This window comes from Brassica napus, chromosome A9 (assembly GCF_020379485.1).
Source record: "Brassica napus cultivar Da-Ae chromosome A9, Da-Ae, whole genome shotgun sequence".
In the NCBI taxonomy this organism is placed as follows: Eukaryota; Viridiplantae; Streptophyta; class Magnoliopsida; order Brassicales; family Brassicaceae; genus Brassica; species Brassica napus.
In genome coordinates this window covers 19,477,011-19,493,033 of record NC_063442.1, presented here as the reverse complement: position 1 = coordinate 19,493,033, position 16,023 = coordinate 19,477,011, and the positions used below count along the sequence as shown (strand labels likewise).

General features: G+C 27.2%; 8 protein-coding genes and 1 pseudogene across 8 annotated transcripts; all 9 read left to right on the top strand.

Moving 5' to 3' along the window:
• Positions 1–590: 590 nt before the first annotated feature.
• Positions 591–3,777, top strand: LOC125578363. Its single transcript, XM_048740881.1, has one exon. It carries the CDS (start codon positions 668–670, stop codon positions 1,013–1,015), a length of 348 nt encoding a protein of 115 aa, XP_048596838.1. The 5' UTR covers positions 591–667; the 3' UTR covers positions 1,016–3,777.
• On the top strand, positions 3,778–4,307 carry LOC125578361. The gene has a single exon (XM_048740879.1). It carries the CDS (start codon positions 3,945–3,947, stop codon positions 4,290–4,292), a length of 348 nt encoding a protein of 115 aa, XP_048596836.1. The 5' UTR covers positions 3,778–3,944; the 3' UTR covers positions 4,293–4,307.
• A 1,179-nt stretch (positions 4,308–5,486) lies between these two features.
• Positions 5,487–5,876, top strand: LOC106359710. Its single transcript, XM_013799360.2, has one exon. The coding sequence runs from the start codon at positions 5,511–5,513 to the stop codon at positions 5,856–5,858; it is 348 nt and encodes a 115-aa protein (XP_013654814.2). The 5' UTR covers positions 5,487–5,510; the 3' UTR covers positions 5,859–5,876.
• A 1,260-nt stretch (positions 5,877–7,136) lies between these two features.
• Positions 7,137–7,525, top strand: LOC125578362. The gene has a single exon (XM_048740880.1). The coding sequence runs from the start codon at positions 7,154–7,156 to the stop codon at positions 7,499–7,501; it is 348 nt and encodes a 115-aa protein (XP_048596837.1). The 5' UTR covers positions 7,137–7,153; the 3' UTR covers positions 7,502–7,525.
• A 136-nt stretch (positions 7,526–7,661) lies between these two features.
• On the top strand, positions 7,662–9,166 carry LOC125578360. Its single transcript, XM_048740878.1, has one exon. It carries the CDS (start codon positions 8,798–8,800, stop codon positions 9,143–9,145), a length of 348 nt encoding a protein of 115 aa, XP_048596835.1. The 5' UTR covers positions 7,662–8,797; the 3' UTR covers positions 9,146–9,166.
• Positions 9,167–10,426: 1,260 nt separating this feature from the next.
• Positions 10,427–10,773, top strand: LOC106359708 (annotated as a pseudogene).
• A 1,291-nt stretch (positions 10,774–12,064) lies between these two features.
• LOC125578359 lies at positions 12,065–12,412 on the top strand. Its single transcript, XM_048740877.1, has one exon. The coding sequence runs from the start codon at positions 12,065–12,067 to the stop codon at positions 12,410–12,412; it is 348 nt and encodes a 115-aa protein (XP_048596834.1).
• A 912-nt stretch (positions 12,413–13,324) lies between these two features.
• LOC125578358 lies at positions 13,325–14,083 on the top strand. Its single transcript, XM_048740876.1, has one exon. It carries the CDS (start codon positions 13,700–13,702, stop codon positions 14,045–14,047), a length of 348 nt encoding a protein of 115 aa, XP_048596833.1. The 5' UTR covers positions 13,325–13,699; the 3' UTR covers positions 14,048–14,083.
• A 725-nt stretch (positions 14,084–14,808) lies between these two features.
• On the top strand, positions 14,809–15,707 carry LOC125578357. The gene has a single exon (XM_048740875.1). It carries the CDS (start codon positions 15,345–15,347, stop codon positions 15,690–15,692), a length of 348 nt encoding a protein of 115 aa, XP_048596832.1. The 5' UTR covers positions 14,809–15,344; the 3' UTR covers positions 15,693–15,707.
• Positions 15,708–16,023: the final 316 nt, after the last annotated feature.

Genomic DNA, 16,023 nt, shown 5'->3' with positions numbered 1-16,023 from the left:
TTCATTTATTACAATTTGTAGATTTGGCTTCAAGTTTTTTAATAGATTACAACCCTTTAATTTTTGCCAATTAATTGTTTAACTCAATTAGTGTTTTTTCGCCAGTTCCAGTTTCAATTCTATGAAATTATATCTAAGTAATGTGTATACTAGTTATGGTTTAGCTATATAATTTCTTCTAGTAGTAAATTCTTACAAAATTCAGATACGCGATATATGACAATTCGTACTCGATTTAATTCACATTTTTAAACCCAAATTTCTGTAAAATGATGGAGCCTATTAGCATTTACAGAAAGTTGAGATTACGTATAAACAATGGTTAAATTCGATTGGCAGATTATTTCTTAACAACAAAATAACTTAAAACATTAATAATTTACAAATATGTTATTTTCATAGTATTTAGTTTAAACAATAAGTATACTTATTTTTTCTAAATTTTCTAAATATATTAGAGAAAACCCATATTAACGGTCACATTTTATTTAACGTTAAACTGCATTAATTAATTTTTTATGTTCACTTGAAAATACGTTTATGTTTGTGTTTGAGTGTTTAATCTCTTATAAATAAGAAACAAAATTTCATTCTAAAATACCAGATACAAACATTTTAATATATTATATTAATAACATTTGCCACTTATTTCGAAAACATTGGCACAATGGCTCACACTTCTTCCCGAACTACTATCGTATTCATTGTTGTTGCTTTGATTTGTGCGTTCGTTCCTGCATTCTCTGTTGAAGAAGCTGAAGCAAAATCACTATGGGATACCTGTCTTCTTAAAATCAGTCCAAATTGTGCGTTGGATATAATTGGTGTTGTCTTTGAAAATTTAACCATCACTGATGCATGTTGTCATGATCTTGTACATGAAGGAAAAATGTGTCACGATACTCTTATCAAATATATTGCTGAGAAGCCGCATTTAGTTGCCCACGAAACAGAGTATTTGAAGAAAAGTGATGATTTGTGGACTCATTGTGTCTCAGTTTCGCAAACTGCTTAAAAATATGTTATGCTTGTATTGATCTACAAAATTTTTATTTAACTATCGTTAAATTTTATTTGATAAAAAATCGTGGATCAAACAGTATGCAATATAAAGCGACCATCAAGTGAATCTCATTCTAAATGAATCAATACATATATTAACTCAATTGAAAAACAATGTGCTAACCATACAAGATTGCTAAACTAATAACAAGATATATATGAATAATTTCAAACAATATTGCTTAATTACTTTGACTTAACTTATCTTTAATTTTAAAAATTAATTTTCATCTACAATTTAAATCATTATTTTTACATACACAGAAAATATTCTTGTGTAATATAAAACAACCTAAGAATATATCCAATGTTTCACCTTTGAGACCTTTGAGTTTTGTAGGACATGCTAATATAATGGCTTGAAAAAAAAACTAATTTTAATACTCATGTTGTCGACGATTTTGTAAATACGATCATTTACAAAGAAAACAATGAGACTGGATGTAACACGAAAAAGAACAATATCCTATGACTAGTAAGTAGATAATAACTTATGCCAATGATATTAGGATGGAGCGTATGGATTTGAGTTTTTAATCCATCATAAAAGTTTTGGAAACAAAATTGTGCACATTTTTTGTTTCATTTACTACAATTTGTAGATTTGGCTTCAAAATTTTTAATAGATTACAACCCTTTAATTTTTGCAAATTAATTGTTCAACTCAAATATTGTTTTTTCGCCAGTTCGAGTTTCATTTCTATGAAATTATATCTACATAATGTGTATACTTGTTATGGTTTAGCTATATAATTTCTTCTAGTAGTAAATTCTTACAAAATAAAGATACGCGATATTGGACAATATATAGTCGATTAAATTCACATTTTAAATCCAAATTTCTGTAAAATGATGGAGCCTATTAGCATTTACAGAAAGTAGATAATACGTATAAACAATGGTTAAATTCGATTGGCAGGTTAATTCTTAACAACAAAATAACTTAAAACATTAATAATTTAGAAGTATGCTATTTTGATAGTATTTAGTTTAAAAAATAAGTATATCTCTATTTTCTAAATTTTTTTAATATGTTAGAGAAAACTCATATTAGCTGTCACATTTTATTTAACGTTAAACTGCATTAATTAATATCTTATGTTCACTTGAAAATATGTTTAGTTTGTGTTTTTAATCTCTTATAAATATGAGACAAAATTGCATTCTAAAATACCAGATACAAAAATTTAATATATTATATTAATTACATTTGCCACTTATTTCGAAAACATTGGCACAATGGCTCACACTTCTTCCCGAACTACTATCGTATTCATTGTTATTGCTTTGATTGGTGCGTTCGTTCCTGCATTCTCTGTTGAAGAAGCTGAAGCAAAATCACTATGGGATACATGTCTTCTTAAAATCAGTCCAAAATGTGCATTGGATATAATTGGTGTTGTCTTTGAAAATTTAACCATCACTGATGCATGTTGTCATGATCTTGTTCAAGAAGGAAAAATGTGTCACGATACTCTTATCAAATATATTGCTGAGAAGCCGCATTTAGTTGCCCACGAAACAGAGTATTTGGAGAAAAGTGATGAGTTGTGGACTCATTGTGTCTCAGTTTCGCAAACTGCTTAAAAATATGTTTTGCTTATATTGATCTGGTTAACAAATTTTTTATTTAACTATCGTTAAATTTTATTTGATCAAAAATCGTGGATCAAACAGTTTGCAATATAATGCGACCATCAAGTGAATCTCCTTCTAAATGAATCAATACATATATTAACTCAACTGAAAAACAATGTGCTAACCACACAAGATTGTTAAACTAATAACAAGACATATATGAATAATTTCAAACAATATTGCTTAATTAGTTTGATTTAACATATCTTTAATTTTAAAAATTAATTTTCATCTAAGATTTCAATCATTATGTTTACATACACTGGAAAATATCTTGATAATTTAAAACAAGCTAAGACAATATCTAATGTTTCACCTTTGAAACTTTTGAGTTTAGTAGTACATGCTAATATAATGGTTTGAAAAAAAAACTATTTTGAATACTCATGTTGTCGAAGATTTTGTAAATACGATCATTTATAAGGAAAACAATGAGACTGGATGTAATCACAAGAAAGAACAATATCCGATGAGTAGTAAGTAGATAATAACTTATGCCAATGATATTAGGATGGAGCATATGGATTTGAGTTTTAGATCGATCACAAAAATTTTGGAAACAAAATTGTGCACATTTTTTGTTTCATTTACTACGATTTGTATATTTGGCTTCAAAATTTTTAATAGATTATAACCCTTTAATTTTTCAAATTAATTGTTTAACTCAAATATTGCTTTTTCGCCAGTTCCAGTTTCATTTCTATGAAATTATATCTACATAATGTGTATACTAGTTATATTTTAGCTATATAATTTCTTCTAGTAGTAAATTCTTACAAAATAAAGATACGCGATATAGGACAATATATACTCGATTAAATTCACATTTTAAAATCAAATTTCTGTAAAATGATGGAGCCTATTAGCATTTACAGAAAGTTGAGAATACATATAAACAATGGTTAAATTCGATAGGCAGGTTATTTCTTAACAACAACATAATTTAAAACATTAATAATTTAGAAATATGGTATTTTGATAGTATTTAGTTTTAAAAATAAGTATATTTATATTTTCTAAATTTTTTTAATATGTCAGAGAAAACTCATATTAGCTGTCACATTTTGTTTAACGTTAAACTGCATTAATTAATATCTTATGTTCACTTGAAAATACTATAGTTTGTGTTTGATTGTTTAATCTCTTATAAATATGAGACAAAATTGCATTCTCAAATACCAGATACAAAAATTTAATATATTATATTAATAACATTTGCCACTTATTTCGAAAACATTGTCACAATGGCTCACACTTCTTCCCGAACTACTATCGTATTCATTGTTGTTGCTTTGATTTGTGCGTTCGTTCCTGCATTCTCTGTTGAAGAAGCTGAAGCAAAATCACTATGGGATACATGTCTTCTTAAAATCAGTCCAAAATGTGCGTTGGATATAATTGGTGTTGTCTTTGAAAATTTAACCATCACTGATGCATGTTGTCATGATCTTGTTCAAGAAGGAAAAATGTGTCATGATACTCTTATCAAATATATTGCTGAGAAGCCGCATTTAGTTGCCCACGAAACAGAGTATTTGAAGAAAAGTGATGATTTGTGGACTCATTGTGTCTCAATTTCGCAAACTGCTTAAAAATATGTATGCTTGTATTGATCTGATTAACAGAATTTTTTATTAACTATCGTTAAATTTTATTTGATCAAAAATTATGGATCAAACAGTATGCAATGTAAAGCGACCATCAAGTGAATCTCATTCTAAATTAATCAATACAAATATTAACTCAATTGAAAAACAATGCGCTAACCATACAAGATTGTTAAACTAATAACTAGATTATATGAATAATCTCAAACAATATTGCTTAATTAGTTTGATTTAACTTATCTTTAATTTTAAAAATTAATTTTCAACTACGATGTCAATCATTATTTTAACATAAACTGAAAATTATCTTGGATAATTTAAAACAAGAAGCTAAGAAAATATCTAATGTTTCACCTTTGAAACCTTTGAGTTTAGTAGTACATGCTAATATAATGGCTTGGAAAAAAAACTATTTCGAATACTCATGTTGTAACGATTTTGTAAACACATTTAGTTATAAAGAAAACAATGAGACTGAATCTAATCACGCAAAAGAACAATATCCTATGACTAGTAAGTAGATAATAACTTATGCCAATGATATTAGGATGGAGCGTATGGATTTGAGTTTTAGATCCATCACAAAAATTTTGGAAACAAAATTGTGCACATTTTTTGTTTCATTTATTACAAGATTTGGTTTCAAGTTTTTTAATAGACTACAACCCTTTAAATTTTGCCAATTAATTTTTTAACTCAATTAGTGTTTTTTCGCCAGTTCCAGTTTCATTTCTATGAAACTATATCTACGTAATGTGTATACTAGTTATGGTTTAGCTATATAATTTCTTCTAGTAGTAAATTCTTACAAAATAAAGATACGCGATATATGACAATCCGTACTCGATTAAATTCACATTTTTAAACCCATAGGCAGGTTATTTCTTAACAACAAAATAATTTAAAACATTAATAATTTAGAAATATGCTATTTTGATAGCATTTAGTTTTAAAAATAAGTATATTTATATTTTCTAAATTTTTTTAATATGTTAGAGAAAACTCATATTAGCTGTCACATTTTATTTAACGTTAAACTGCATTAATTAATATCTTATGTTCACTTGAAAATACGTTTAGTTTGTGTTTGATTGTTTAATCTCTTATAAATATGAGACAAAATTGCATTCTCAAATACCAGATACAAAAATTTAATATATTATATTAATAACATTTGCCACTTATTTCGAAAACATTGGCACAATGGCTCACACTTCTTCCCGAACTACTATCGTATTCATTGTTGTTGCTTTGATTTGTGTGTTCGTTCCTGCATTCTCTGTTGAAGAAGCTGAAGCAAAATCACTATGGGATACATGTCTTCTTAAAATCAGTCCAAAATGTGCGTTGGATATAATTGGTGTTGTCTTTGAAAATTTAACCATCACTGATGCATGTTGTCATGATCTTGTTCAAGAAGGAAAAATGTGTCATGATACTCTTATCAAATATATTGCTGAGAAGCCGCATTTAGTTGCCCACGAAACAGAGTATTTGAAGAAAAGTGATGATTTGTGGACTCATTGTGTCTCAATTTCGCAAACTGCTTAAAAATATGTATGCTTGTATTGTTCTGATTAACAGAATTTTTATTTAACTATCGTTAAATTTTATTTGATCAAAAATTGTGGATCAAACAGTATGCAATGTAAAGCGACCATCAAGTGAATCTCATTCTAAATTAATCAATACAAATATTAACTCAATTGACAAACAATGCGCTAACCATACAAGATTGTTAAACTAATAACTAGAATATATGAATAATCTCAAACAATATTGCTTAATTAGTTTGATTTAACTTATCTTTAATTTTAAAAATTAATTTTCAACTATGATGTCAATCATTATTTTAACATAAACTGAAAATTATCTTGGATAATTTAAAACAAGAAGCTAAGAAAATATCTAATGTTTCACCTTTGAAACCTTTGAGTTTAGTAGTACATGCTAATATAATGGCTTGGAAAAAAAACTATTTCGAATACTCATGTTGTAACGATTTTGTAAACACATTTAGTTATAAAGGAAACAATGAGACTGAATCTAATCACGCAAAAGAACAATATCCTATGACTAGTAAGTAGATAATAACTTATGCCAATGATATTAGGATGGAGCGTATGGATTTGAGTTTTAGATCCATCACAAAAAATTTGGAAACAAAATTGTGCACATTTTTTGTTTCATTTATTACAAGATTTGGCTTCAAGTTTTTTAATAAACTACAACCCTTTAAATTTTGCCAATTAATTTTTTAACTCAATTAGTGTTTTTTCGCCAGTTCCAGTTTCATTTCTATGAAACTATATCTACATAATGTGTATACTAGTTATGGTTTAGCTATATAATTTCTTCTAGTAGTAAACTCTTACAAAATAAAGATACGCGATATATGACAATCCGTACTCGATTAAATTCACATTTTTAAACCCAAATTTCTGTAAATGATGGAGCCTATTAGCATTTACAAAAAGCTGAGAATACGTATAAACAATGGTTAAATTCGATTGGCAGGTTATTTCTTAACAACAAAATAACTTAAAACTTTAATAATTTAGAAATATGCTATTTTGATAGTATTTAGTTTAAACAAATAAGTATATTTATTTTTTCTAAATTTTCTAAATATGTTAGAGAAAACTCATATTAACAGTCACATTTTATTTAACGTTAAACTGCATTAATTAATTTCTTATGTTCACTTGAAAATACGTTTAGTTTGGGTTTGAGTGTTTAATCTATTATAAATATGAGAAAAAAAATTCATTCTAAAATACCAGATACAAACATTTTAATATATTATATTAATAACATTTGCCACTTATCTCGAAAACATTGGCACAATGGCTTACACTTCTTCCCAAACTTCTAAAGTATTCATTGTTGTTGCTTTGATTTGTGCGTTCGTTCCTGCATTCTCTGTTGAAGAAGCTGAAGCAAAATCACTATGGGATACCTGTCTTCTTAAAATCAGTCCAAAATGTGCGTTGGATATAATTGGTGTTGTCTTTGAAAATTTAACCATCACTGATGCATGTTGTCATGATCTTGTACAAGAAGGAAAAATGTGTCACGATACTCTTATCAAATATATTGCTGAGAAGCCGCATTTAGTTGCCCACGAAACAGAGTATTTGAAGAAAAGTGATGATTTGTGGACTCATTGTGTCTCAGTTTCGCAAACTGCTTAAAAATATGTTATGCTTGTATTGATCTACAAAATTTTTATTTTATTATCGTTAAATTTTATTTGATCAAAAATCGTGGATCAAACAGGATGCAATATAAAGCGACCATCAGGTGAATCTCATTCTAAATGAATCAATACATATATTAACTCAATTGAAAAACAATGTGCTAACCATACAAGATTGTTAAACTAATAACAAGACATATATGAATAATTTCAAACAATATTGCTTAATTACTTTGACTTAACTTATCTTTAATTTTAAATTTTAATTTTCCTCTACGATTTCAATCATTATTTTTACATACTCTGAAAATTATCTTGGATAATTTAAAACAAGAAGCTAAGAAAATATCTAATGTTTCACCTTCGAAACCTTTGAGTTTAGTAGTACATGCTAATATAATGGCTTGGAAAAAAAACTATTTCGAATACTCATGTTGTCGACGATTTTGTAAATACGATCATTTACAAAGAAAACGATGAGACTGGATGTAATCACAAAAAAGAACAATTTCCTATGACTAGTAAGTAGATAGTAACTTATGCCAATGATATTAGGATGGCGCGTATGGATTTGACTTTTAAATCCATCATAAAAGTTTTGGAAACAAAATTATACACATTTTTTGTTTCATTTATTACAATTTGTAGATTAGGGTTAAGAATTTTTAATACATTACAACCCTTTAATTTTTGCAAATTAATTGTTTAACTCTAATATTGTTTTTCGCCAGTTCCAGTTTTATTTCTATGAAACTATATCTACATAATGTGTATACTAGTTATGGTTTAGCTCTATAATTTCTTCTAGTAGTAAATTCTTACAAAATAAAGATACGCGATAATGGACAATCCATACTCGATTAAATTCACATTTGTAAACCCAAATTTCTGTAAATGATGGAGCGTATTAGCATTTACAAAAGTTGAGAATACGTATAAACAATGGTTAAATTCGATTGGCAGGTTATTTCTTAACAACAAAATAACTTAAAATATTAATAATTTAGAAATATTCTATTTTGATAGTATTTAGTTTAAACAATAAGTATATTTAGTTTTTCTACATTTTCTAAATATATTAGAGAAAACCCATATTAACGGTCACATTTTATTTAACGTTAAACTGCATTAATTAATTTCTTATGTTCACTTGAAAATACGTTTATGTTTGTATTTGAGTGTTTAATCTCTTATAAATATGAGACAAAATTTCATTCTAAAATACCAGATACAAACATTTTAATATATTATATTAATAACATTTGCCACTTATTTCGAAAACATAGGCACAATGGCTCACACTTCTTCCCGAACTACTATCGTATTCATTGTTGTTGCTTTGATTTGTGCGTTCGTTCCTGCATTCTCTGTTGAAGAAGCTGAAGCAAAATCACTATGGGATACCTGTCTTCTTAAAATCAGTCCAAAATGTGCGTTGGATATAATTGGTGTTGTCTTTGAAAATTTAACCATCACTGATGCATGTTGTCATGATCTTGTACAAGAAGGAAAAATGTGTCACGATACTCTTATCAAATATATTGCTGAGAAGCCGCATTTAGTTGCCCACGAAACAGAGTATTTGAAGAAAAGTGATGATTTGTGGACTCATTGTGTCTCAGTTTCGCAAACTGCTTAAAAATATGTTATGCTTGTATTGATCTACAAATTTTTATTTAACTATCGTTAAATTTTATTTGATCAAAAATCGTGGATCAAACAGTATGCAATATAAAGCGACCATCAAGTGAATCTCATTCTAAATGAATCAATACATATATTAACTCAATTGAAAAACAATGTGCTAACCATACAAGATTGTTAAACTAATAACAAGACATATATGAATAATTTCAAACAATATTGCTTAATTACTTTGACTTAACTTATCTTTAATTTTAAAAATTAATTTTCTTCTACAATTTAAATCATTATTTTTACATACACTGAAAATATTCTTGTGTAATTTAAAACAACCTAAGAAAATATCAATGTTTCACCTTTGAAACCTTTGAGTTTAGTAGTACATGCTAATATAATGGCTTGAAAAAAAAACTAATTTTAATACTCATGTTGTCGACGATTTTGTAAATACGATCATTTATATAGAAAACAATGAGACTGGATGTAACACGAAAAAGAACAATATCCTATGACTAGTAAGTAGATAATAACTTATGCCAATGATATTAGGATGGAGCGTATGGATTTGAGTTTTAAATCCATCATAAAAGTTTTGGAAACAAAATTGTGCACATTTTCTGTTTCATTTACTACAATTTGTAGATTTGGCGTCAAAATTTTTAATAGATTACATCCCTTTAATTTTTGCAAATTAATTGTTTAAGTCAAATATTGTTTTTTCACCAGTTCGAGTTTCATTTCTATGAAATTATATCTACATAATGTGTATACTAGTTATGGTTTGGCTATATAATTTCTTCTAGTAGTAAATTCTTACAAAATAAAGATACGCGATATTGGACAATATACTCGATTAAATTCACATTTTAAACCCAAATTTCTGTAAAATGATGGAGCCTATTAGCATTTACAGAAGTAGATAATACGTATAAACGATGGTTAAATTCGATTGGCAGGTTAATTCTTAACAACAAAATAACTTAAAACATTAATAATTTAGAAGTATGTTATTTTGATAGTATTTAGTTTAAAAAATAAGTATATTTATATTTTCTAAATTTTTTTAATATGTTAGAGAAAACTCATATTAACGGTCACATTTTATTTAACGTTAAACTGCATTAATTAATTTCTTATGTTCACTTGAAAATACGTTTAGTTTGTGTTTTTAATCTCTTATAAATATGAGACAAAATTGCATTCTAAAATACCAGATGCAAAAATTTAATATATTATATTAATTACATTTGCCACTTATTTCGAAAACATTGGCACAATGGCTCACACTTCTTCCCGAACTACTATCGTATTCATTGTTGTTGCTTTGATTTGTGCGTTCGTTCCTGCATTCTCTGTTGAAGAAGCTGAAGCAAAATCACTATGGGATACATGTCTTCTTAAAATCAGTCCAAAATGTGCGTTGGATATAATTGGTGTTGTCTTTGAAAATTTAACCATCACTGATGCATGTTGTCATGATCTTGTTCAAGAAGGAAAAATGTGTCACGATACTCTTATCAAATATATTGCTGAGAAGCCGCATTTAGTTGCCCACGAAACAGAGTATTTGAGAAAAGTGATGATTTGTGGACTCATTGTGTCTCAGTTTCGCAAACTGCTTAAAAATATGTTATGCTTGTATTGATCTGATTAACAAATTTTTATTTAACTATCGTTAAATTTTATTTGATCAAAAATCGTGGATCAAACAGTATGCAATATAAAGCGACCATCAAGTGAATCTCATTCTAAATGAATCAATACATATATTAACTCAATTGAAAAACAATGTGCTAACCATACAAGATTGTTAAACTAATAACAAGACATATATGAATAATTTCAAACAATATTGCTTAATTAGTTTGATTTAACTTATCTTTAATTTTAAAAATTAATTTTCATCTAAGATTTCAATCATTATTTTTACATACACTGAAAATATCTTGATAATTTAAAACAAGCTAAGAAAATATCTAATGTTTCACCTTTGAAACCTTTGAGTTTAGTAGTACATGCTAATATAATGGCTTGAAAAAAAAACTATTTTGAATACTCATGTTGTCGACGATTTTGTAAATACGATCATTTATAAAGAAAACAATGAGACTGGATGTAATCACGAAAAGAACAATATCCTATGACTAGTAAGTAGATAATAACTTATGCCAATGATATTAGGATGGAGCGTATGGATTTGAGTTTTAGATCCATCACAAAAGTTTTGGAAACAAAATTGTGCACATTTTTTGTTTCATTTATTACAATTTGTAGATTTGGCTTCAAAATTTTTAATAGATTACAACCCTTTAATTTTTCAAATTAATTGTTTAACTCAAATATTGCTTTTTCGCCAGTTCCAGTTTCATTTCTTTGAAATTATATCTACATAATGTGTATACTAGTTATATTTTAGCTATATAATTTCTTCTAGTAGTAAATTGTTACAAAATAAAGATACGCGATATAGGACAATATATACTCGATTAAATTCACATTTTAAAATCAAATTTCTGTAAAATGATGGAGCCTATAAGCATTTACAAAAAGTAGAGAATACCTATAAACAATGGTTAAATTCGATAGGCAGGTTATTTCTTAACAACAAAATAACTTAAAACATTAATAATTTAGAAATATGCTATTTTTATAGTATTTAGTTTTTAAAATAAGTATATTTATTTTTCTAAATTTTTTAATATGTTAGAGAAAACTCATATTAACGGTCACATTTTATTTAACGTTAAACTGCATTAATTAATATCTTATGTTCACTTGAAAATACGTTTAGTTTGTGTTTGAGTGTTTAATCTCTTATAAATATGAGACAAAATTTCATTCTAAAATACCAGATACAAAAATTTAATATATTATATTAATAACATTTGCCACTTATTTCGAAAACATTGGCACAATGGCTCACACTTCTTCCCGAACTACTATCGTATTCATTGTTGTTGATTTGATTTGTGCGTTCGTTCCTGCATTCTCTGTTGAAGAAGCTGAAGCAAAATCACAATGGGATACATGTCTTCTTAAAATCAGTCCAAAATGTGCGTTGGATATAATTGGTGTTGTCTTTGAAAATTTAACCATCACTGATGCATGTTGTCATGATCTTGTTCAAGAAGGAAAAATGTGTCATGATACTCTTATCAAATATATTGCTGAGAAGCCGCATTTAGTTGCCCACGAAACAGAGTATTTGAAGAAAAGTGATGATTTGTGGACTCATTGTGTCTCAATTTCGCAAACTGCTTAAAAATATGTTATGCTTGTATTGATCTGATTAACAATTTTTATTTAACTATCGTTAAATTTTATTTGATCAAAAATGTGGATCAAACAGTATGCAATATAAAGCGACCATCAAGTGAATCTCATTCTAAATGAATCAATACAAATATTAACTCAATTGAAAAACAATGCGCTAACCATACAAGATTGTTAAACTAATAACAAGACATATATGAATAATTTCAAACAATATTGCTTAATTAGTTTGATTTAACTTATCTTTAATTTTAAAAATTAATTTTCAACTACGATGTCAATCATTATTTTTACATAACTGAAAATTATCTTGGATAATTTAAAACAAGAAGCTAAGAAAATATCTAATGTTTCACCTTTGAAACCTTTGAGTTTAGTAGTACATGCTAATATAATGGCTTGGAAAAAAAAACTATTTTGAATACTCATGTTGTCGACGATTTTGTAAATACGATTATTTATAAAGAAAACAATGAGACTGGATGTAATCACGCAAAAGAACAATATCCTATGACTAGTAAGTAGATAATAACTTATGCCAATGATATTAGGATGGAGCGTATGGATTTGAGTTTTAGATCCATCACAAAAATTTTGGAAACAAAATTGTGCACATTTTTTGTTTCATTTATTACAAGATTTGGCTTCAAATTTTTAATAGATTACAACCCTTTAATTTTGCCAATTAATTGTTTAACTCAATTATTGTTTTTCGCCAGTTCCAGTTTCATTATGAAATTATATCTACATAATGTGTATACTAGTTATGGTTTAGCTATATAATTTCTTCTAGTAGTAAATTCTTACAAAATAAAGATACGCGATATATGGACAATCCATACTCGATTAAATTCACATTTTAAACCCAAATTTCTGTAAATGATGGAGCCTATTAGCATTTACAGAAAGTTGAGAATACGTATAAACAATGGTTAAATTCGATTGGCAGGTTATTTCTTAACAACAAAATAACTTAAAACATTAATAATTTAGAAATATTCTATTTTGATAGTATTTAGTTTAAACAATAAGTATATTTATTTTTTCTAAATTTTCTAAATATGTTAGAGAAAACTCATATTAACGGTCACATTTTATTTAACGTTAAACTGCATTAATTAATTTCTTATGTTCACTTGAAAATACGTTTAGTTTGTGTTTGAGTGTTTAATCTCTTATAAATATGAGACAAAATTTCATTCTAAAATACCAGATACAAACATTTTAATATATTATATTAATAACATTTGCCACTTATTTCGAAAACATTGGCACAATGGCTCACACTTCTTCCCGAACTACTATCGTATTCATTGTTGTTGCTTTGATTTGTGCGTTCGTTCCTGCATTCTCTGTTGAAGAAGCTGAAGCAAAATCACTATGGGATACCTGTCTTCTTAAAATCAGTCCAAAATGTGCGTTGGATATAATTGGTGTTGTCTTTGAAAATTTAACCATCACTGATGCATGTTGTCATGATCTTGTACAAGAAGGAAAAATGTGTCACGATACTCTTATCAAATATATTGCTGAGAAGCCGCATTTAGTTGCCCACGAAACAGAGTATTTGAAGAAAAGTGATGATTTGTGGACTCATTGTGTCTCAATTTCGCAAACTGCTTAAAAATATGTTATGCTTGTATTGATCTACAAAATTTTTATTTAACTATCGTTAAATTTTATTTGATCAAAAATCGTGGATCAAACAGTATGCAATATAAAGCGACCATCAAGTGAATCTCATTCTAAATGAATCAATACATATATTAACTCAATTGAAAAACAATGTGCTAACCATACAAGATTGTTAGACTAATAACAAGACATATATGAATAATTTCAAACAATATTGCTTAATTATTTTGACTTAACTATTTCTTTAATTTTAAAAATTAATTTTCCTCTACGATTTCAATCATTATTTTTACATACACTGAAAATTATCTTGGATAATTTAAAACAAGAAGCTAAGAAAATATCTAATGTTTCACCTTTGAAACCTTTGAGTTTAGTAGTACATGCTAATACAATGGCTTGGAAAAAAAACTATTTTGAATACTCATGTTGTCGACGATTTTGTAAATACGATCATTTACAAAGAAAACAATGAGACAGGATGTAACACGAAAAAGAACAATATCCTATGACTAGTAAGTAGATAATAACTTATGCCAATGATATTAGGATGGAGCGTATGGATTTGAGTTTTAAATCCATCATAAAAGTTTTGGAAACAAAATTGTGCACATTTTTTGTTTCATTTACTACAATTTGTAGATTTGGCTTCAAAAATTTTTAATAGATTACAACCCTTTAATTTTTGCAAGTTAATTGTTTAAGTCAAATATTGTTTTTTCGCCAGTTCGAGTTTCTTTTCTATGAAATTATATCTACATAATGTGTATACTAGTTATGGTTTAGCTATATAATTTCTTCTAGTAGTAAATTCTTACAAAATAAAGATACGCGATAATGGACAATCCATACTCGATTAAATTCACATTTGTAAACCCAAATTTCTGTAAATATTGGAGTATTAGAATTTACAGAAAGTTGAGAATACGTATAAACAATGGTTAAATTCGATTGGCAGGTTATTTCTTAACAACAGAATAACTTAAAACATTAATAATTTAGAAATATTCTATTTTGATAGTATTTAGTTTAAACAATAAGTATATTTATTTTTTCTAAATTTTCTAAATATGTTAGAAAAAACTCATATTAACGGTCACATTTTATTTAACGTTAAACTGCATTAATTAATTTCTTATGTTCACTTGAAAATACGTTTATGTTTGTGTTTGAGTGTTTAATCTCTTATAAATATGAGAAAAAATTTCATTCTAAAATACCAGATACAAACATTTTAATATATTATATTAATAACATTTGCCACTTATTTCGAAAACATTGGCACAATGGCTCACACTTCTTCCCGAACTACTATCGTATTCATTGTTGTTGCTTTGATTTGTGCGTTCGTTCCTGCATTCTCTGTTGAAGAAGCTGAAGCAAAATCACTATGGGATACCTGTCTTCTTAAAATCAGTCCAAAATGTGCGTTGGATATAATTGGTGTTGTCTTTGAAAATTTAACCATCACTGATGCATGTTGTCATGATCTTGTACAAGAAGGAAAAATGTGTCACGATACTCTTATCAAATATATTGCTGAGAAGCCGCATTTAGTTGCCCACGAAACAGAGTATTTGAAGAAAAGTGATGATTTGTGGACTCATTGTGTCTCAATTTCGCAAATTGCTTAAAAATATGTTATGCTTGTATTGATCTACAAAATTTTTATTTAACTATCGTTAAATTTTATTTGATCAAAAATCGTGGATCAAACAGTATGCAATATAAAGCGACCATCAAGTGAATCTCATTCTAAATGAATCAATACATATATTAACTCAATTGAAAAACAATGTGCTAACCATACAAGATTGTTAAACTAATAAAAAGACATATATGAATAATTTCAAACAATATTGGTTAATTACTTTGACTTAAGTTATCTTTAATTTAAAAAATTAATTTTCATCTACGATTTCAATCATTATTTTTACATACACTGAAAATTATCTTGGGTAATTT

Bases quoted from the DNA above. Each gene is read 5' to 3' on its own strand.
- LOC125578359 (XM_048740877.1), top strand. From the start codon at position 12,065: ATGGCTCACACTTCTTCCCGAACTACTATCGTATTCATTGTTGTTGAT.
- LOC125578358 (XM_048740876.1), top strand. From the start codon at position 13,700: ATGGCTCACACTTCTTCCCGAACTACTATCGTATTCATTGTTGTTGCT.
- LOC106359710 (XM_013799360.2), top strand. From the start codon at position 5,511: ATGGCTCACACTTCTTCCCGAACTACTATCGTATTCATTGTTGTTGCT.
- LOC125578357 (XM_048740875.1), top strand. From the start codon at position 15,345: ATGGCTCACACTTCTTCCCGAACTACTATCGTATTCATTGTTGTTGCT.
- LOC125578360 (XM_048740878.1), top strand. From the start codon at position 8,798: ATGGCTCACACTTCTTCCCGAACTACTATCGTATTCATTGTTGTTGCT.
- LOC125578362 (XM_048740880.1), top strand. From the start codon at position 7,154: ATGGCTTACACTTCTTCCCAAACTTCTAAAGTATTCATTGTTGTTGCT.
- LOC125578363 (XM_048740881.1), top strand. From the start codon at position 668: ATGGCTCACACTTCTTCCCGAACTACTATCGTATTCATTGTTGTTGCT.
- LOC125578361 (XM_048740879.1), top strand. From the start codon at position 3,945: ATGGCTCACACTTCTTCCCGAACTACTATCGTATTCATTGTTGTTGCT.